At 43.7% G+C, this 22,745-nt stretch overlaps 1 protein-coding gene across 1 annotated transcript in view; it reads right to left on the bottom strand.

Moving 5' to 3' along the window:
* dgat2 (diacylglycerol O-acyltransferase 2) overlaps positions 1-22,745 on the bottom strand; it is a 67,417-nt gene that overhangs the window by 33,726 nt on the left and 10,946 nt on the right. Inside the window, exons 2-4 of the mRNA XM_043692484.1 lie at positions 10,576-10,704; positions 8,076-8,183; positions 4,948-5,018 (exon numbers count right to left, since the gene is read on the bottom strand). Coding sequence (XP_043548419.1) covers positions 4,948-5,018; positions 8,076-8,183; positions 10,576-10,704 — 308 coding nt within the window. The remainder of the gene's footprint in view (positions 1-4,947; positions 5,019-8,075; positions 8,184-10,575; positions 10,705-22,745) is intronic.

The following is a 22,745-nucleotide window of genomic DNA, read 5'->3' as shown; positions in this document are numbered from 1 at the left end:
TTATCAAGCAACACTTGCTCAGCAATAATCTGCTCAGTGACGCCCAGTTTGGGTTCCACCAGGGCCAATCAGTTCCTGACCTTATTATAGCCTTGGTTCAAACATGGAGAAATAAAAAGAGCTAAATTCCAGAGGGGAGGGGAGAGTGACAGCCCTTGACATCAAGGCTGCATTTGTTGTGTGAAGGAATTTCAAGTCTGGTTTTACAAATAAACCCTCAACTAGTACCCCCTGGTAATCCAATGACAGTGCAAACATTGTGCAGCTAAACCAGAGTCATTATTTGGAGATGCCGGTGTTGGACTGGGGTGGACAAAGTTAAAACAACACCAGGTTATAGTCCAACAGGTTTATTTGGAAGCACTAGCTTTCGGAGCACTTCTCCTTTGTCAGATGGTTGCCCTGATGAAGGAACAGTGTTCCGAAAGCTAGTGATTCAAATAAATCTGTTGGACTATAACCTGGTGTGTAATTTTTAAACTTTGTAAATCAGAGACATGCTGCCTACAACTGTTGGAGGTAACCTGATGTGTTTGGCAGCTTCACAAAAACAATGCTTCTCAAGTCCATGGTAAATCCTCACTTGCCCGATAGCCATTACCCAGTCCGTGAGCCAAGTGTTGCTCTTGAAGCAACATTAAACCCTTGGAGCTTTTAGCGCACTCATCTCTTTACCCCAAAAATTGAAAATAGGAAAACACAAAGAATTTAGAATACTATCACATTGTCTGCAGCCACATGAGATGGGAGCCATTACTGTAATGAGCTCAAGCATATGACCGAGAGGAAAAGACCAATCAGCCCCTGAACATCCATCAGTTATGGCTGAGTGAATGGTGATGCCAACTCCACAATCCCACCTACTCCCCCACTGACCTTAGATTTTTGACTAACAAAGGAACCAATACCTCTCCCTTAGAAATATTCAATGACCCTGCCTCCACTGTGCTCTGGGGAAGGAAGTTCCAAAGACTCATGAAACTCAAATAAACAACAATTCCCTGTGTGAAGTGAAAGTCTCAATTTGAATCAGTTTCCTCTGGTTCTAGTATTTCCCACAAGGAGATACTGTCCACCTTGTCATGTCCGCTCGAATACTACACCCTTCACTAAGTTCCCCTTTCATTGGGGAGTACTCAAAGCTTGGGGATCCCTTCGAGGCATGAAAGGCACTATCTAACATGGAAGTGTTTCCAAAATACAAGGAGATGGAAGAGGATGAAAGAACATAGAATTTTTAGAGAATGCATTATCATTTTTTTGCCTGGGCACCCACATGCTCTCACCTCCCATGACATTACCCTGTTGCCCCAGTCCAGGCACTCATGATTGGCACTCCTTAAGACTCAAGACCACCACCATCACTGACTTCATGGTGACTTCCACTCCACATTCCTACCAGTCCCCAATAATCTCTGCCATTCATTAGTCAAGATTCTATCCCCCTCAGTCGTAAAACTCAGCAAATGGCCAACTGCTGTCCCTATTTAGTAGCTCTACGCTCAAAGAATTGTTACAGTACAGAAGGAGGCCATACAGCCAGTCATACACCAGCTAGCACTCCAAATGAGCAGTGAATTCTGAGGCTAGTCACCGTGTTGTTGAGTCCAGAAGGCTGCAGGGTCACCAAGCAGAAGATGAGAGAAGAGGTGATAGCCTGGTGGTATCATTGGTTTGTTAATCTAGAGATCAAAGCAAACCTCTAGGGATCTGGGTTCAAATCCTACCATGACACGTAGTGGAATTTGAATTCAACAATAATAAAATAAAATCTGGAATTAAGAGTTTAATGATAACAGTGAAACCATTGCTGATTTTTGGAAAAACCCATCCGGTTCACTGATGTCCTTTAGGTAAGGAAACTGTCATCCTTACCTGGCCTACATATGACTCCAGACCCACAGCAATGTGTGTGTTTCTCAGCTGCCCTCTGGGCAATTAATGATAGAAAATAAATGCTGGCCTAGCCAGGAACGCCCCACATCTCATGAATGATTATAAAGACCATTCTTCTATCTTGCGTTGGCCCTTTTTGGAAGACTGCAATACAGAGTTCAATCTTGAAGTCTTTCTTCCATATCCTTTACCCACCCTTTAATCTCAGACACTGTCATGACATGGTCTGCTTTCAGCAGAGGAGAAAGGGAGGACTGCAGATTAGTGTTGAAAAGTGTGGTGCTGGAAAAGCACAGCCGGTCAGGCAGCATCAGAGGAGCAGGAGAGTTGATGTTTCGGGCATAAGCTTTCAGCACAGCCAATCCATTTTCACCATTTCCTGATGAAGAGCTTATGCCCGAACTGTCGGCTCTCCTGCTCCTCGGATGCTGCCTAACCGGATGTGCTTTTCCAGAGCCACGCTCTTTGACCCATTTCCACCATCTCAATGTCCCAATATCAGTTTTTTATCTCTCTAGTTTTCTATCAACCATTCCATTGTCTGCGTTCCTTTCTTTCTCAGCTCTGTCTCCACTATCCATTCACTCCTTTTCTATCCTTCCCCTCAGAATAAATACCACCTTTACCCGGTTACTATCAGTTCTGAAGGAGGGTCTCTGGACCCTGTTAACCCTGTTTCTGTCTCCAGATGTTGCAAGACCTGCTGAGCTTCACCAGCAATTCTTTTGCTTGTGTCAGAACTCCAGTATCCACAGGTCTTGGCTTTGTTTTAGTGTCAAAGAGTGTGGCACTGAAACTATAGCCGGTCAGGCAGCATCAGAGGAGCAGAAGAGTCGACGTTTCGGGCATTTGTGGATGATTCGCTCATCCAGGAGGATGCAGGGACCGCCCCAAACCGTTTGATAGCTAGCATATCATGGAAAGTGCAGTTTATTTTTAACTGCAAAAATATAAAAGTAGAAAAACAAATATGTACGTACACAGTTACTGAAGCAATTCTACATACTCTTTGCATATGAATAAGAAGCAAACATTGGAATTTGACATTCCCTGCAGTTGCAAAGAGCCCCAGGCATTTCTTATTTATTCAAGATCATATTTACATACATTTGAGGCACCAGGAGGATCTGATAACTGAACAGACCCCCATTGTGCTTTGGCAGGAAGGCCTCAGACAGTGGTCTTTCCTGACTACACTTTGGCAGAAGCTGCCCTAAGCTTTAGTGTGTCCCTCAGCACATCGTCCTGGACTTTGGAATGTACCAGTCTGCAACACTCGGTCAGGGGCAACACATTGCTCTGGAAGACCAGCATGTTTCGGTCAGACCAAAGAGTGCCTTTCACCGAGTTGATGGTCCTCCAGACACAGTTGATGTCTGTCCCAGTGTGTGATCGCAGGACGGAGGTGCTTGGGACGAATCTCAACAAAAACCACTGCATGTCTCTCCAGACTTTCTTTGCAAAGGCACATTCCAAAGAGGAGATGTGCGACTGTTTCAAACCCAACCCCACCCCCACAGTGCAGATGTTTGAGTAGGTGGGGAATAGAGCAGCTCACTTACTCAAAAGGTCACAAACAAACAGCAGTATGACAATGCCCGTGTTATCTGATTTTGGTCATGTTGGTAAAGGATAAATGTTGGTCCCAGAATAGGAGAACCCTCCTCCACGCACAAAATAAGATCATGGGGTATTTCCCAACAAAAGGGAAGCTTGACCAAAAAGTCACTGCCTCTAACTCACCGTGAATTCAAATTTTAAACACATAGCAAACTCAAATAGAACATTCACTGGAATCGGGTTAACTGGTCGCATGACTTAACTGTTCTTAAAAGCATCAAACCACAACATCCCGATCAAATACTTACTAATACTGCGCAAGACAAAAAACTGATACTAGTCAACTGGAATTTTGTGTACTTAAAAAAAACTAACATCTTGCATTTATAAAGCACCTTCAACTTCTCAATGATCTTCAAAGGGAGTCAGTGACGTAGTGGCAATGTCACTGACCTAACAAACCAGAGCTCCAGGTTAATGCTGTGGGGACATGAGTACAAATCCTACTACAGGAGCTTGTGGAATTTAAGTTCAATAACACAATCTGGAATTTATAAAGGAAAAACAAAATTGATGGTGACATGGTTCTTTAAATGCCCATTAGACAAGGAAACTGGGCCAGAATTTTATTCATGCAGCTCTCATCCCACCAATTTTCCTGGTGGGATCTGAACCAGTGAACCCTGGTTACCTGGATTACCAGCCCGGTGACACTATCACTACACCACCGTCCCCTCCCCCATTCTAAATACTGTCATGGGACTTTTTGCATGCCACTTAAAGGACAGACTGGGCCTTAATTTTATGTTTTTGTTTAAAAAAAAAAGGCACCTTCAGTCACACAACACACGCTATGTATGGCACTGCTCAGTGGAGGAGGGTCAGCGTGGATTTTGACCCCAGGTTCTGGGAGTGGGAACCGGGCCTCTGGCCACTAGAGGGCATAACGCTAATGTCTATGACACTTAAAAATCACAACACCAGGTTAAAGTCCAAAAGGTTTAATTGGAAGCACGAGCTTTCGGAGCGCTGCTCCTTTATCAGGTGGTTGTGGGGTACTGTTGTTGTTGTTGTTGTTGTTATACTCTACAATCACCCGATAAAGGAGCAGCGCTCCAAAAGCTAGTGCTTCCAATTAAACCTGTTGGACTATAACCTGGTGTTGGGTGATTTTTAACTTTGTATACCTTAGTCCAACACCAGCATCTCCAAACTATGACACTAGAGAGCATTATGGATGGAGTTGACATGCTGAAGGGAGGTTAGAAAAGCAAAATGGTACACTGGAATTATTTAAGATATCTGCTTATTAACCACCTCAGATGTTATGACACACCTCTGGAACATAAAGCTGGTCACCTGACTACCACTGTGCCCTTCCTGAAGTTATTTAAACACACCATAATGGATTTGAAAAAGGGGCATTTCATACAGCAAGTCCTCATTCCCAAGAAAATACAAATCACTACTTGGTCGCCTTAACGTACTCACTCGGACAGGGAAGTACTCTCGGAAGTATCTCCACACAGCCCAGTTCCGAACCCATTCTGACCTCCGTCCACCTGCAAAGAAGATATTTTAATTTTGTTAAAGCAATCAGCCACGGCGTGACTTGCAAGTACATGTTACTCCCCCTTGTTATTTTCTCCTAGTCCTGAAAATTCCTCCGTTTAAATATTTATCCAATTCATCTTTGAAAAGTACTTACCGAATTCACTGGCAATGTAGATTCAGGCAGCAGGTTCCAGATCAGAAGTTGCTGTGTAACAAATTTCTCCTCTCCCTCTATTTTCCCTCAACTTTTTATTCCCCCTCCCCTTGTCTGAAGATCAGCAGCTGCAGATTTTCCACTGAATTTAAGGACAAACTATTCTGGGAGATCTCCTCTGCACCCTCTCCCAGGCCTTCACATCTTTCCCAAAACATGCCTCCCAGAACAGAGCACAACACTCCAGGTGGAGCCTCACCAGTGATTTACCAACATTTGCCAACAATTTCATTTGATTAGTCTACTCCTCTAATGAAGCAGCCGAGGACCCCATATGCCAATCACATCCATCAATTATGCAGTAGCCTCAGCAGCAAGTGTTTGCTGGGCTGTTGAACTGCAAGAGACATCATGGGCAACACCCACCTATATGAGTAGTGGGAAACTGGAGGACATCCACGAATGGCAACTCAAGCATTTCCGCATAAAGAAAAAGATCTTTCATGTCACCGCTGCTCAATTCCCTAAAGTTAATTTCACTGACATGTTTGAGTAGACCAGGCCCACATTTGCTGGTGTTTACAAGGAGGAGAGTTGAGTAACTGAACTATAATCAACATCAAAAGGTGCCTGGCATGATAACTGCTGGTGGCACTGTGGCTCAGTGGTTAGCACTGCTGCCTCACAGAACCAGGGACCCAGGTTCAATGCCAGCCTCGGGTAACCGTTTGTACATTCTCTGCATGGGTTTTCTCTGGGTGCACCGGTTTCCTCCCACAGTCCAAAGATGTGTAGGTTAAGTGAACTGGCCATGTCAAATTCCCCGTAGAGTTAGGTGGATTAGTCAGGGGTAAATGTAGGGGAATGGGTCTGGGTGGGTTGCTCTTCAGAGGGTCGGTGTGGACTTGTTGGGCCAAAGAGCCTGTTTCCACACTGTAGGGAATCTGAAATGCTTCCTTCGTAATGAATCCGAAACTCAGAACAGTGTCTGAGAGGTCGCTCGTAGGACAGAGATAAGGAGAATTCCTTTTTCCTTTAATTCTTTCAAAATTTGGATTTTGCTGGCAAGACCAGACCTTGTTGCCAATCCCTAATTGCCCCCTTGAACTGAGTGACTAGCTCAGTCATTTCAGAGGGCAGTTAAGAGTCAACTACATTGCTGTGCATCTGAAGTCACATGTTGGCCAGACCAAATAAAAAAGGACCATTGGGTTTTTATGAATTATGCTGATAGTTGTTGAGTTGCTGAGATGTGGTGGTGACCATGAGAATGGAGACAATTTCATGTGCAGATTTATTTATTGGATGTAAATTACACCAAGGACTCACTGGAGTCTAACCCATGTCACCAAAGCATTAGCTTAGGTCTCAGATTACTAGCACTAGTCTAGTGACATTACCGAGATGCCACCATCACCTGTAATGATAATGTCGATAATTAATAAGCCAGTACTGCAGGTTAACGTGCTCAGGAAATGTGTCCAAATTCCAACATGGCACGTGGTGGAATTTAATTTAATAAAACATCTGGGAAAGAAAATTTCCTTTAGGGAAGGAAATCTTCTGTCCTTACCTGGTCTGGATCTAGACCCATAGCAATGTGGTTGACTTTTAACTGCCCTCAGGTCAATTAGGGATGGGTAATAAATGCTGGCCTAGCTAGTGTCCACATCCTATGAATGAATCAAAAAAGAACTTTGGAATTTCTTGCACGAAAGACCTGTGGATATCGAATCATTAAGTATATTGTAGATAGTACCAACCTGCCAGAGGAAGTGATGGAGGCTGGTACAATTATAACATTTAAAAGGCATCTAGGTGCATGAATAGGAAGGGTTTAGACGGATATTGGCCAAGTGCTGGCAAATAGGACTAGATTAATTTAGGATATCTGGGTGGCATGGAAGGATTAGACCAACAGGTCTGTCTCTGTGCTGTACATCTCTATGATATTGTAATGGGATAAGGTGTAGCAGGCTGGACCACTCTACTCCACTTTCTATTTCTTAGGTTGAACTAACTCCTATTTACTGTTTAGTAATTTCATTGCTTGAATGTCAAGCTTGGATGACAAGCGTATCATTTGTTGCCCATCCCTAATCATCTTTGAAAAGATGAACCATCTTGAACCACTGCAGTCTATGTTGCATATGTATACTCATTGTCAGAAGTCACAATAACAGGTTTGTTTGAAATCAGAACCTTTTGAAGCACTGCTCCTTCGTCAGGTGAAGTCAGAGTCATAGAAATGTATGACTTCATCTGACAAGGTTCTGATTTCAAACAAACCTGTTATTGTGACTTCTGACAAATGAGTATACATATGCAACATGGACTACAGTGGTTCAAGATGGGTCATCTTTTCAAAGATGATTAGGGATGGGCAACAAATGATATGCTGGTCATCCTCACCTGATGAAGGAGCAACACTCCAAAAGCTTGGTGATTTCAAATCAACCTGTTGGACTAAAACCTGGCATCGTATGACTTCTGACCTTGTCCACCCCAGTCCAACACCAGCAATTCCACATTAACAGGCTCAGTGCTAGAAGGAAAGGATTTTGACTCTAGTGTTACAATTCCAAGTCAGAATGCAGTTGACAGTGTTCCTCTGTGACTACAGAAGATGCTGTGGAAGGGGCACTGGCAAGTTGTTGCACTGCATCTTGTACGTGGTATACACTGCTGCCCCTTTTATACCCTTGACCAACAGCATACATGTTTAAGTTTCTGCCGATTGAACAGACTGCTTTTTCCTGAAGCTTTCCTGTGGTGGCTAAGCTGACAAATGAAGGACTCTTGAAGAGACAAAATAAAGAATAAGACTCCGCAAACCCAAGATCAGCTGTTAGGCTCCTTGATCAAATCCCACTGCAACTTAACCGGGTCCACTCCTCGCCCAGTTTCTAACCTTGGTTCGGCGTATTCCAATCGATGACTAGCCAGGAAAAGTATAAAGCTGCAACGGGCCACAGTTTAGTGAAGAACATGTAGCACAAGACCATAGTGCATGTGATCCCTGTAACGTGAAATCAGAAGCACAGTCATGGAGAGGAACCCAAAACCAAAGTTAAGAGACACTACAATGGTGAAGAACAGAACATTCTTTCACTCATAGCACTTCAGGAATTCTCGTTTCCAGTGAGGGGGTTGGCTAGCTGGTTTGTGATGCAGAGTGATGTCAGAGTGGGTTCAATTCCTGCACCAGCTGAGATTGCCATGAAGGACTCTCCTTCTCAACCTCTCCCCTCAACTGAGGTGTGGTGACCCTCAGGTTAAACCACCACTAAGGCATCTCCCTAATAGGCAAACAGCACTATAGTTTGTTAAGATTATTTTACTAATTCCATCAAGCTGAATACTATTTAATTGCTTTTTCATTCATGGGAGGTGAGTATTGCTGGCTGACCTAGCATTTATTACCCCTCCCCTAATTGCCCCTTGAAAAGTTGTGCACAACTAAGCAATTGTTTGAATATAAATTCCCGGTCACCATGGTGGAATTTGAATACATGTCCCAGAACATTCATCCAGCTGGTCTTTGCACTACATCAGGTAAAGCCTACAGATATTTAATGAGGCCACACTTGGAATATTGTGTACAGTTCTGGTCACCACACTACCAGAAGGAGATGGTACAGAACAGGTTTATCAGGATATTGCTTGGTATGGGGGATTTTAGGTATGGAGAAAGGTTGGATAGACTGGGTTTGTTTTCACTGGAACGGAGGTTGAGGGGCGATAGAAATTTAAAACATTGTGAATGGCAACGTTGGAGTGGAAAGTAGGAGGCTTTTCCCAGGGAGGAGGAGCAGTTACTAGAGGAGACAGGGTGGTGTGGGGCCTAAAGGAGATGTGCACACTTTTTTTTGAAAACCTAAAGGGTGGTTACACCCTGGAACGTGCTGCCAGAGATGGTAGTGGAAGCAGACACAATAGCAACATTCAAGAAATACCTAAAATGAATACATGAATGGGAAGGGAATTCCAGCACCACACACTCAACTCTCAGTCTCAAACTTTCTCAATGGTTGGACTGCAGATGCTGAAACCAGAGTTTAGATCTGAGTGATGCTGGAAAAGCACAGCAGGTCAGGTAGCATCCGAGGAGCAGGAAAATCGACACTTTGGGCAAAAGCCCTTCATCAAGAATCTAAACTCTAAACAAGCTCTTGTCAGCTTTCGGAATGATGACACTCTTCACTAAATGAAGGAAATACATACAACACAGGAAGAGGCCCTTCGGCTCTCCATACCTGCTCCACAACATTTTGCCCTTCCATACTAAAACTGTCTTCCCTTTCAGGAAAAAGCCTTTCATCAGGAATGAGGTTTGTGGACCAGGGGTCTGAGAGATAAAAAGGAGGGGGTTGGGGTTGGTTGGGGGGGGGGGGAGCGGATAGGTGGGAAGGAAGATGGACAGATCAAGAGGTCGGTGCCAAGTTGGAGGTTTGAGACTAGGATAAGGTGGGGGGAGGGGAATGAGGAAGCTGTTGAAATCCACATTGATCCCATGGGGTTGCAGGGTCCCAAGGCAGACAATGGGGCGTTCTTCCTCCAGATGTCAAGAGGTAAGTGTTTGGCAATGGAGGAGGCCCAGGACCTACATGCCCTTGAAGGATTGGGAGGGGGAGTTAAAGTGTTTCCTCATTTCCCCTCCCCCCACCTTATCCTAGTCTCAAACCTCCAACTTGGCACCGCCCTCTTGATCTGTCCATCTTCCTTCCCACCTATCCGCTCCACCCTATCATCTTCACCCCCACCTCTATCTACCTATCGTATTCCCAGTTACCTTCCCCTCAGCCCCACCCACCTTCCCATTTATCTCAGCTCCCCCAGCCCACAAGCCTCATTCCTGATGAAGGGCTTATGCCAGAAATGTCGATTCTCCTGCCCCCTCGGATGCTGCCTGACCTGCTGTGCTTTTCCAGCACCTACTCAACTCTGATCTCCAGTCCTCACTTTCTCCTACTCGAGAGACTGAGAATCAAGGTAGTGATACAAGAATGACTAATAAAAGCTGAGCCAAATAAAAGTGTTTGGCACCTTAATTCTTGTTTTTTTTTTTGAAAACAGCACAAAGTTTTAAGAAACCAGGAATTCAGGAGCCAGATAAGCAGTAATCTAACCTAATGTTAGTACAGGTTTGAGGCTGAATGGTCATTCCTGTTCTCAACTTGACCACTTAAAGTGAGTCTCTGCACATTTATCAAAACATTTGGGCAAACCAAACTTCTCCATTGTTGTTATGATCAAATATCTATTGCTTTTATTCTATTCTTTTAAGTACACACAAATCTCATCTGCACTTCAATATGCACAACTGCTTAACAAAAAACATTATAAAAGGAACAGCCTCCAGTATTCAACTAAAATGAAAAAATTAACTTTGAAGGAAGGTGTGAACTTACCCATAATTAGAAAAGTGATAACCCACTGATAGACAGAGATCATTTGCAAATGTCGTTCCACCTTGGACCTTGCCAGCCAAGGAAAAGATGGTAGGTTACTCAAGGCTGAGAGAATACTTGCGCCAGCTCCTAGACAAAAGGTGAAACAGATAAGGTAAGTCCATCTTTGTTGCAAGTGTAGTAATTGCTCCTGACAATTTGCTATGTGTGCTGTGGAAAATTGCCAGAATTCCCTTGCTGTGTGATTTTCCCTTTCTGCACTTTTTCATGACCACAGAGTGTTCCAAAGTGATGGAACTGGCTCAAAAGGACCGAATGGCCTACTTCTGATCCTGTTTCTGATGTTAGCCTCTGTGCAGAAGTGATTTACAAGAATGTCCCAAGGATAAGGAACTTCAGTCAGGAGGATAGATTGAAGGAACCGAGAATGATGGCCTTAGATGGAAGACTGCAGAGAGTAGACCTGACAGGGATTTTCAAAACCATTAGCAGGCAGGATGGAGTTGTTATGATGGAAACCATTCCTGTTCGTAAAAGGAACAAGAGGGTGTGGATCACAAGTGATTTGTAAAAGAAGCAAGGGTGATGTGAGGTGGGGGGGGGGCAAAAATAAAAAAAGCCTTCACACAGCAGGTAGCTAAGATCTGGAATGTACTGTACAGAAGTGTGATGGGGACAGGTTCAATTGAGGCATTCAAGAAGGTCAGAGACAGGAAGGACTGCAGATGCTGGAAGTCAGAGTCAATAGATGTGGAGCTGGGAAAGCACAGCAGATCAGACAGCATCCGAGGAACAGGAAAGTCAACGTTTCCAGCTGAAACCTTTGTCAGTTTAAGAAATTATGTGAAAAAAGCAGGAGGTTGACAGTGGTTAAATGATGCTTGAAGAGCCAGTGCAGACATGGGCTGAATAGGCTCATTCTGTGCTGTAACCATTCTGTGATTTTCTGAAAAATATAATTTGATATCAATACCTCAATATTCACCTGGTTTCAAATTGTCGTAGCACTTTGCGTGTATTTTACACCAGCTTAACTTTTCACAGTTTCGCTCACATTCTAGATTATATCCCGGTTCCCAGATTTCTCATCCATCCTGTAAACACCCATCATTTTATACTGCGCCTTCAAGTTGCTCCTTACATCGCTTATTGAATGGCCTGCACTGCCCCTTTAAATGAGCTATCCAGTTAGTCCCACTCCCCTGCTCTATCCCCATCATGTGCTCAATTGTTTTCCTAGTTATCCCACTGCATTCTGAAAGTTTGCATTTCTCAAGCTGTGACCAGCTGGGAAAAACTGACATATTGGCAAAGTTTTTCACTCCGATGTACAGCATGGAAACAGACCCTTTGGTCCAACTCCATCATGCCAACCTGACATTCTACATTAATCTAGTGTCATTTTGCCAGCATTTACCCCATATTTCTCTAACCCCTTCCTATTAATGTACCCATCCAGATGTCTTTTAAATGCTACCAGATGTCTTTTAATTGTACCAGCCTCCACCACTTCCTCTGGCAGTTCGTTCCAAAAATGCACCACCCTCTGCACATAAAAGTTGTCCCTTAGGTCACTTTTAAATCTTTCCCCTCTCACCTTAAACCCGGGTTTGATTCCAGCCTTGGGCGACTGTGTGTGGAGTTTGCATATTCTCCCAGTGTCTGTGTGGGTTTCCTCCAGGTGCTCTGGTTTCCTCCCACAATCCAAAGATGTGCAGGTTAGCTGAATTGGTCATGCTAAATTGCCCATAGTGTTCAGGGATGTGTAGGTCAGGTGCATTAGTCAGGGGAATGTAGAGTATTAGTGTAAGGGAATGGGTCTGGGTGGATTACTCTTCAGAGAGTCGGTGTGGACCTGTCGAATTAACGGGCGTGTTTCCACACTGTAGAGGTTCTATGAACATATCGACCTCTTCCGTCAGGCAGACGATACAAACGCATGGAAACACACATACACACACAGGTTCAGGTTTCTTCCCTGCTGAATGGATCACTCTAATTTCAAATCTAATGTTGATCTTGCTCTGTGCACCTTCTGTTCAGCTGTACCCTTGTATGCCTCGCTCTGCCTAAGCACCCTATGGTCTGTATATCCTTGAATTATAATCTGCCTATTCTGCTCGTAAAACAAAGCTTTTCATTGTACTTAGGTGCATGCAACAACAATTAATCAAATCAAAATTGGTCCCTATGTACAAAGATCTATCACTTACCTGTGAATGTAAATAATCCACATTATAAGTATAATTGATGATCTTCAATTGGTTTTTATTATTTGAGCACACCGAGTGGTTCTGCAAGTGCTGTCCATTGCTGTTCAATGTGATTATTCCAGACAATTCACTGGCTTTTGTAAATGCGCACTAGTTGAGTATGGTCTGCAATATTCAGATTTTACAGTACATGCATCTAATCATTTAATATGGCTTTCAAAACTGATTAGCTTCAGCACAAACTGGAACCATGGAGTCTGACATAATCAGGGTCATTGATACATATATTAATTGTTTCAGATGTCACATGAAGGGAGAGGAATTGGTTACAAAGCACCATTCAAAACCATATGCACATTTACAAGTGGTATTTTAGACCATAAGATGGACTGAATGACCTAATTCTGCTCTGTCACATCTACTCCACTATTTGATCATGGCTGATATGTTTCTCAACTCCATTCTCCTCCCATCCCCCCATAATCCTTGATCCCCTTACTAATCAAGAACCTGTTTAAATACACTTGATGACTTGGCCTCCACAGATTCAAAACCCTCTGGCTGAAAAAGAATTCCTCTTCATCTCAGTTCTAAAAAGGGTAATTCCTTCATTGAGGCAGTGTCCTCAGGTCCTAGTCTCTCGTCCTTATGGAAATATCTTCTCTACATCCACTCTTTCTATGCCTCTCAGCATTCTAAGTTTCACTCAGATCCTCCCATATCTTTCTAAATTCCATTGGCTTTGGATAAGTACATGGACAGGAAAGGTTTGGAAGGGTATGGGTCAAGAGCAGGGTAAGGGGGTTAGTGTGGATGGACATTTTGGTCAGCATGGACCAATTTGGGAAAAAGGGTCTCTCTCTGTGCTGAAGGACTCTATGACCCTGGGTACAGAACAGAGTGTCCAAATCATTTCTCGTAAGCCCTTTATCTCCAAGATCATTCTAGAGTTCCTCCACCCACAGCACATCCTTAGATTCGGGGCCTGAAATTACTCAAAATATTCCAAATGCAGTCTAACCAGAGTCTTAAACGGCCTCAGCCAGACACCTCTGCTCTTGTACTCTAGGCCTCTTGAAATGAATATAACATTTGTATTGGTGCTCAGTTGGCAATTTGGAACATGCATGTTAACCTCAAGAGAATCCCGAACTCAGACTCCCAATACCATTTGTGCCTCAAATGTCTGAAGGCTTTCCCCAATTCAAAAATAGTCTGTGCCTCTAATCTTTGTACCAAAGTGCAAAATCTCAATTTTCCACGTTGTACTCCATCTGCCACTTCTTTACCCACTCTCCTGACCTGTCTAAGTGGATGATTGGCTAGCATGTTTCTTATATGTAAAGTCTGCGAAGAAAACAGAGCAAATTGAACAATCATATTTGGCAAGAGCTACGTCTAAGATTTGACCAGGGCAGAGGACCAGTCAGAGCTGGAAATGTTTGGCAAGATTCTGCATTTGGAAGAATACAGTTTGAGTTTAATAAGTAAATATACATTATCTGTTTCTATCTCTGCTTTTTTCCCCCCCAAAGTACATGGATATTTAACAAAATATTGCTGCAAATGTTTATTTAAATACGTATGAAGTAGATTTACAAAGTTTGCCTAAGGTAAGATTAGCATGAATAGACTTTTTTTGGATGACCTTTAGGAGTTTGGTATCACTAAATCCTGTATCAGCAATAAAATTTGTTCCAAAACTTCCCGACCTTGCTAACTTAATCATAATCTGAAGCCTCATTGGTAATTTTCCTACTGTATGACTGGGCAGTTAGTGATTTCTGAAGGAGGGTCACTGGACTCAAAATGTTTACTCTGCTGGCTCTCCACAGATGCTGTCAGACCTGCTGAGTTTCTCCAGCAATTTGTGTTGTGTGTGTGTTTTATGTAGAATCATAGAATCAGTGTGGGAGCAGGCCATTTGGCCCACTGAGACCACCCCACCTTCCAAAACAGCATCCCACCCAGACCAAACTCCTACCCTATCCCCTGTAACCCTACCTTTTCCATGGTCAGCCCGTCTAGCCTGCATAGCATCTTTGGACTGTGGGAGGAAACCACAACCAAAAAGTGCTATGACAATTTGAAACCTGGTCACAGTGCTAACCACTGATCCTCTGTGCTCCCTCCTGACCTTCAGCGTTCACAGTTCTTGATTTTATTTAAGTTAATTTCTTGGACGAATGAAGTGAACCTACTACTGCCAAGTTTGCAGATGACAAAAACAAAAAGGTGCTAAAGGGAGTGGTGAGGATGACAAAACCCTACAGAAGGATATAGCAAGTGGGCAAAACCTGGCAGAGGGAACATAATGTGGGGAAATGAGAGGTAATGCACTTTGGGGTAGAAGAATAGAAAGGTAATTTTTTTTTTCAAAGGGGAAAGTCTGTAGAAAACTACTGTAGAGGGATTGGAGAGTCCTTGTGTATGAATCACAAAAAGCTACCATTTCAGTTCATTGGATAATCAGGAAGTGAATGAAATACTAGCCTTTATTTCAGAGGGAATAGTTCACATGGCTCAGTACTTCCAAGTTTCATATAATCCACACATTTTGAAATTGTGCCCAGCTAGATCTAGATCACTAATACATATGTGGAAGAGCAGGGGTTCCGAACACCAACTCCTTCACTATTAGCCTACCTCCAGTGTGGTAAATAAGCATTATCCTGTTTGTAGTAACTCAGCATATTTGTATCCATGTTGGCACTGTTCCTTTTATTTCATGAGGTCTAACTCTGCTTATGTCTATTGTGTGGCACTGTAACAAGTATCTTCTATATACACCACATCAACAGCATTGCCCTTATCAGTCCTTTGTAGTATCTCATTGAAAAGCTCAAGTTAGTTAGTTAAACCTGATTTGCCCTTAACAAATCTTTACTGGTTTTACTTAATTAACCTGCTTTTGCCCTAGTGAGTATCAATTTTACAACCATGTAACATGGGAACAGGAATAGACCATTTTATCTGAACAAGTATTTGGAGATAGACCACAGATCAGCCATGATCTCGCTGAATGGTGGAACTGGTTCAAGGGGCTGAATGGCCTACTATGTTCCCTCAAGTCTGCCCTGCCGTGCAATAAGGTCATGGTTGATGGGTTTGCATTTTGATTGCACGTTCCCATCAATCCTCAAACACTCAAGTCCCCTTTCCAACTGAAATCTATCCTTTTCAGTCTGAAATCTCTTTTAAAAAATTCATTCGCAGGATGAGGGCATTACTGGCTAGGTCAGTATTTATTGCCCATCCCTATTTGCCCAGATGGCAGTTAAGAGTCAAACACATTGCTGTGGGTCCAGAGTCACATATAGGCCAGACTATGTAAGGACTGCAGTTTCGTTCCCTAAAGGGAATTACTGAACCAGATGGGTTTTTCCAACAATTAACAATGTGTTCATCGTCATCATTAGACACGGATTCCAGATTTGTTGTTTTTAAGTATTCACTGATCCTGCCCCCAACTGTCATCCAATGCAGAGAGTTCCAAAGTTGCACACCCTCAAATAATTGATTACTTTTAAAAATCCTTTCACCATAGAGTTTAATGTGACTGGCTTCTAGTCACTGGATTTAACTTCACTCCTTTTTTTGAAAAAAGGTTTTAACATTTGCAATTCTCCAGTCCTCTCGCAACAGCCCAGTCTACAGGGGTTACAGACAATAAGTGTTTTATTCTTGGTAGGTGCCTTATGAAAGGATCAAACCAGTATCTAGAAAATTCAATCCTGCTCATTAAGTTATGTTTTTACAGGCAGCATGAAAGGAGTGTATTATTTCAGAATACTAGCTATAGCCCACGTTGTGCATCAGAGAGTGTCACACCCAGAATGCAAGTGATCAGGATTGTATAGATGATAACGAGAGAGTCTCTGGGATTCTCACAACAGCCAGAGGGAATTTTTGGACTAGTTTACTGTGGATCTAGATTGTCCGGTTGTAAACGTTGTTGCTAATCAGTTGAACAATTTGCTTTCATCTCCACTAAGCTCTTGCTTTGAAGAAAAATGGCAATAGTGACTTGGGGGCAGCACGGTAGCTCAGTGATTAGCACTGCTGCCTCACAGCACCAGAGATCCAGGTTCAATTCCACCCTCAGGCAACTGTCTGTGTGGAATTTGCACATTCCCGAAACATCGATTTCGAAGCTCCTTGGATGCTGCCTGAACTGCTGTGCTCTTCCAGCACCACTAATCCAGAATCTGGTTTCCAGCATCTGCAGTCATTGTTTTTACCTACATTCTTCCTGTGTTTGTGCAGGTTTCTTCCAGGTGCTCAGGTTTCCTCTCAGTCTGAAGACATGCAGGTTAGATGGATTAGCCACAGGAAATGCTGTTTGGAGAGTCAGTGTGGACTTGATGGACCAAATGGCCTGTTTCCATACTGTAAGGATTCTATGATTTCAAGTATGTAGTCTGTACAGAGCTCTGGGAAAAGGGTCAAGAATGAGAGGGGAATGACATTAATCACTCGAACAGCCAGCTCAGGATGGTAAGCTGAATGGCCTCCATTGATAGTTTAACGATCTTGATTCTGCAGACATAAGCTCAAGCCAGTTGGTGCACTCTTTTGGTAATCTAATGACAACAAAGGATACTGGATGGTGTGTGAATATGGCTCCAAGCCAGACAATCAACCACAATCTAACAATGGCAGAGTAGAGTGGATGGGCTGAATGGCCTACTCTTACACTGGTTTTCCAAATCCAAGCAGCTTGAGCCCATTCAACCCAGTATTGAAATTTCAACAGAAAAATGGATTGATTTTTTGTTGGGCAATGATATTAAAGGACAAAATGAATCAGGCAGATGGATACTGACCAGCCATGATATTATTGAATAGCAAAATAACTTCCAGGGCTGAATGGTTTCTGTCTGTTCCTAAGTCCACTCCCTAGAGCGGAGTGAGAGATTTGGAAAGACCAATCAACAAAAATGTTGAAAAGCTTGAAAGGGCTCAGAAAAGATTTACAAAGATGTTGCCAGGGTTGGAGGGTTTGAGTTATAGGGAGAGGTTGAATAGGCTGGGGCTGTTTTCCCTGGAGCATTAGAGATTGAGGGGTGACCTTATTTGATTTTACAAGATCATGAGGGGCATGGATAAGATGAATAGCCAAGGTCTGTTTCCCCAGAAGTTGGGGAATCCAAAACTAAAGGGCATAGATTTAAGGAGAGAAGGTAAAGATTTAAAAGGGAACCAAAGGACAACATTTTCACGCAGGGGATGGTGTGACTATGGAATGAGCTACCAGGGGAAGTGGTGGAGGCTGGTACAATTACAGCATTTAAAAGGCATTTGGATAGGTATATGAATAGGAAGGACTTTTGATTTGATTGATTTATTGTTGTCACATGTATCTGAGTACAGTGAAAAGCTTTGTTTTGCAAGCAGTACAGGCAGATCATAGCAAACAAGGACAAACAAATCACAGGGTGTTTAGACAGAGCGAGGCATATAGGGTTACAGCTGCACAGGAGATTCAAAAAACAAGATCAACATTACTTGAAGTTAGAGATGTCCATTCAGTAGTCCAATAACAGCAGGGAAGGAGCTGTTCTTGAATCTGTTGAAGCATATGTTCAAGCTTCTGCATCTTCTACCTGACAGAAGAGGTTGTAGGAGAGCATTACTGGGTTGGGAGGGGTCTTTGATGTTTAGTTTAGTGTGGTGCTAGAAAAGCACAGCAGGTCAGGCAGCATCCGAGCAACAGGAAAATCAACATTTCGGGCAAAAACCCTTCATCAGGATGAGTCTGAGCTGGTCTTTTATCCTCCACACAAACATCCTTTCACTATATTTCATTAACCATCTCTGCATACTACCCTATTCCTTATCTCTGTCTAGCTTCTCCTTAAAGGATTTTGCCTGAAACGTCGATTTTCCTGCTCCTCGGATGCTGCTTGACCCGCTGTACTTTTCCAGCATCACTCTAATCTAGACTCTGGTTTCCAGCATCTGCAGTCCTCACTATTGCCTGGGTCTTTGATGTTGGCAGCCTTTCCATGGCAATGAGAAGTGTAAATGGAGTCCATGGATGGGAGATAGGCTTGTGTGATGTTCTGTGGGCTGTGTACACAACTTCCTGTAGCTTCTATAGTCCTAGTTTAGATGGATATGGCCCAAATACTGGCAAATGGGACTAGATTAATTTTGGGTATCTGGTCAGCATGGACAAGTTGGTCTGAAGGGTCTATTTCTGGACTGTACATCTCTATAACTCAACGGTTCACTAATACTCTTCATGGTTTGGCAATATTAGATCAGCAAGCATAGGGAGAGATGCTCAAATGAGATTTGATCTGCTTTCCCTTTACCTGGATACCCAAGTGTGTTACAGGTGGGTTTGCTTCAATAGATGAGTGTTACTTATGAATATAGAACAGCATGTCTTAAGCTGAAATCCTCTCAGTAAATTTCGAAACTAGGTTTTCACTATTTCCAGCTATCCATTGGGATGAGGAGTCTGAGTTAGTCTTTTATCCACCATACAAACATCCTTTCACTATATTTCATTAACCATCTCTGCATATTATCTTATTGCCTATCTCTGTCTAGCTTCTTCTTAAAGGGGTCGATGCCATCTATCTTAACCATTTCATGGAACAAAACCCCCATCTCCAACAAGTGTCAGCCATTCGTTCTGGATTTTTTAAATGGGATTTTTGCCTTGACCAAATAAAGTCAGTGTCAAATGATGTACAGCACAGAAACAGACCCTTTAGTCCAACTCGTCCACGCTGACCAGATATTCTAAACTAATCAAGTCCCATTTGCCAGCACTTGGCCCATATCCCTCTAAACATTTCCTATCCATATACCCATCCAGTGACCTTTTAAATATTGTAATTGTACCAACCTCCACCACTTCCTCTGGCAGCTCATTCCAAACACTCACCACCCTCTGCGTGAAAAATTTGCCCTTTGGATCCCTTTCAAATCTTTCCCCTCCCACTCTACACCCATGTCCTCTTGTTCTAGACTCCCCACCCCAGGAAAAGACCTTGTCTATTTACCCTAAGCATGCCCCTCATGATTTTATAAACCTCTACAAGATCATCCCTCAGCCTCTGACGCTCCAGGGAGATTGACACATTCCATCATCCAGTACCATGATAATCCTCAACTCCAGTATCTTGCCTTTTTCCCATTCCTCTCCTGATTAAATATCTGTCTATGTAATGACCCAGCCGCAACAGCCCTCTGTGGTAACGAATTCCACAGAACCACCCCCCTCAGAGAAGAAATTCTTCTTCATCTGTCTGAACTGTGCAATAGAGGCTGCCCTAGACTCACCCACAAGGGGAAAGAAACTCTCCACATCTGCTCTTTCAAGCTCTCCAAGCTTTCAATAAGGTCACCAGTTATTGTTCTAAACTCCAATTAGTACAGGCCCAAGCCACTTAACCTCTCCTCATAAGAAAATCTCCCCACACCCAGAGTAAACCTAGTGAACATTCTCCAGTCTGTTTCCGAAACAGGTCATGGAGATGTACAGCACGGAAACAGACCCTTTGGTCCAACATGTCCATGCCGACCAGATATCCCAACCCAACCTACTCCCACCTGCCAGCACCCAGCCCATATCCCCCCAAACCCTTCCTATTCATACACCCATCCAAATGCCTTTTAAATGTTGCAATTGTACCAGCCTCCACCACTTCCTCTGGCAGCCCATTACACATAAGCACTACCCTCTGCATGAAAAAATTGCCCCTTTGGTCTCTTTTATATCTTTCCCCTCTCACTCTAAACCTATGCCCTCTAGTTATTGGCTCCCCACCCCAGAGAAAAGACGTTTTATCTATTTATCCTATCCATGCCCCTCATGATTTTATAAACCTCTATAAAGTCATCCCTCAGCCTCTGATACTCCAGGGAAAACAGCCCTAGCCTCTCCAAAGGGCCCCGAAAGCTCAAATCCTCCAACCCTGGCAACATTCTTGTAAATCTTTTCTGAACCCCTTTCAAGTTTCACAATATCTTTCCGATAGGAAGGAGACCAGAATTGCACGTAATATTCCAAAAGCCGCCTAACCAATGTCCTGTCCAGCCGCAACATGACCTCCCAACATCTAGTACTCAATACTCTGACCAATAAAGGAAACCATACCAAATGCCTTCTTCACTATCCTATCTACCTGCGACTCCACTTTCAAGGAGCTATGAACCTGCACTCCAAGGTCTCTTTGTTCAGCAACACTCCCTCGGACCTTACCACTAAGTGTATAAGTCCTGCTAAGATTTGCTTTCCCAAAATGCAGCACCTCGCATTTATCTAAATTAAACTCCATCTGCCACTTCTCAGCCCATTAACTCAACTGATCAAGGTCCCATTGTAATCGGAGGTAACCTTCTTCGCTGTCCACTGTACCTCCAATTTTGGTGTCATCTGCAAACTTACTTACTAACTATATCTCTTAAGCTCACATCCAAATCATTTATATAAATGCCAAAAAGTAGTGCACCCAGCACCGATCCTTGTGGCACTCCACTGTCACAGGCCTCCAGTCTGAAAAACATCCCTCCACCACCATCCTCTGTCTTTTACCTTTGAGCCAGTTCTGTATCCAAATGGCTAGTTCCCTCTGCATTCTGTGAGATCTAACCTTGATAACTAGTCTCCAATGAGGAACCTTGTCGAACGCCTTGCTGAAGTCCATATAGATCACGTCCACAGCTCTGCCCTCAATCCTCTTTGTTACTTCTTCAAACAATTCAATCAGGTTTGTTAGACACGATTTCCCCCACACAAAGCCATGCTGACTATCCCTAATCAGTCCTTACCTTTCCACATACATGCACATCCTGTCGCTCAGGATTCCCTCCAACAACTTGCCCACCACTGATGTCAGGCTCACTGACCTATAGTTCCCTGACTCGTCCTTACCACCTTAGCATCACGTTAGCCAACCTTCAGCTGTTTGTAGAGCAGTTCAGAACAAGATGCAAAGTGAGACTTAATGCTGAATTACTAATACAGAATTTGACCTCAATTCCTCAACCAAATTATACTTTCAATATGTAAAATAGCAAAGTTAAAAATCACAATACCAGATTGTGATACCAACATGTTTATTGGAAGTACAAGCTTATTTTTAGGAAAGCTATTGCTCTCAAATAAACCTGTTAGACCCGCCCCCACACCTAACCCCGCCCCCACTCCCAGGTCCAGCCCCACACCAGGTCCTAGTTCCCAGCCCTGCCGTATATTCACCATCCCTCCAGAACTACCTCTCTAAGGATGAAAGATCAGTCCTCAGCAGAGCCCTCACCTTCATTCCCTTACGCTCTCGGATTAACGAGTTCAACACGCGGCGAGACATCGAACTATTCTTCCGCTGCCTTCACCTCCCCGCCTACTTCTTCAACCAAGACTCTCGCCCACCCTCTGATGATCCCTTCTCCCGCCTCCAACACACCCCATCCACCTGGACACCCCATGCTGACCTCTTACCTGCCCTCGATCTCTTCATAGCCAACTGCCGCCACGACATTAACCGCCTCAATCTCTCCGCCCCTCTCACCCACTCCAACCTCTCACCCTCTGAGCGTGCAGCCCTCCATTCCCTCCGTTCCAACCCCAAACTCACCATCAAACCGGCAGACAAGGGAGGTGCGGTAATAGTTTGGCACACTAACCTTTACACCGCTGAGGCTAAACACCAGCTCACAGACACCTCCTCCTACTGCTCCCTTGACCATGACCCCACCTCCCACCACCAAACCATCATCTCCCAGACCATCCATAACCTCATCGCCTCAGGGGATCTCCCATCCACCGCCTCCAACCTCATAGTCCCACAACCCCGCACCGCCCGTTTCTACCTCCTGCCCAAAATCCACAAACTTGACTGCCCTGGCCGACCCATTGTCTCAGCCTGCTCCTGCCCCACCGAACTCATCTCTGCATACCTCGACACGGTCCTGTCCCCCTTAGTCCAAGAACTCCCC

This window comes from Chiloscyllium plagiosum, chromosome 6, assembly GCF_004010195.1.
Source record: "Chiloscyllium plagiosum isolate BGI_BamShark_2017 chromosome 6, ASM401019v2, whole genome shotgun sequence".
Lineage (NCBI taxonomy): Eukaryota > Metazoa > Chordata > Chondrichthyes > Orectolobiformes > Hemiscylliidae > Chiloscyllium > Chiloscyllium plagiosum.
Note: the sequence above shows the minus strand (reverse complement) of the source record. Positions and strands in the feature narration are given on the sequence as shown.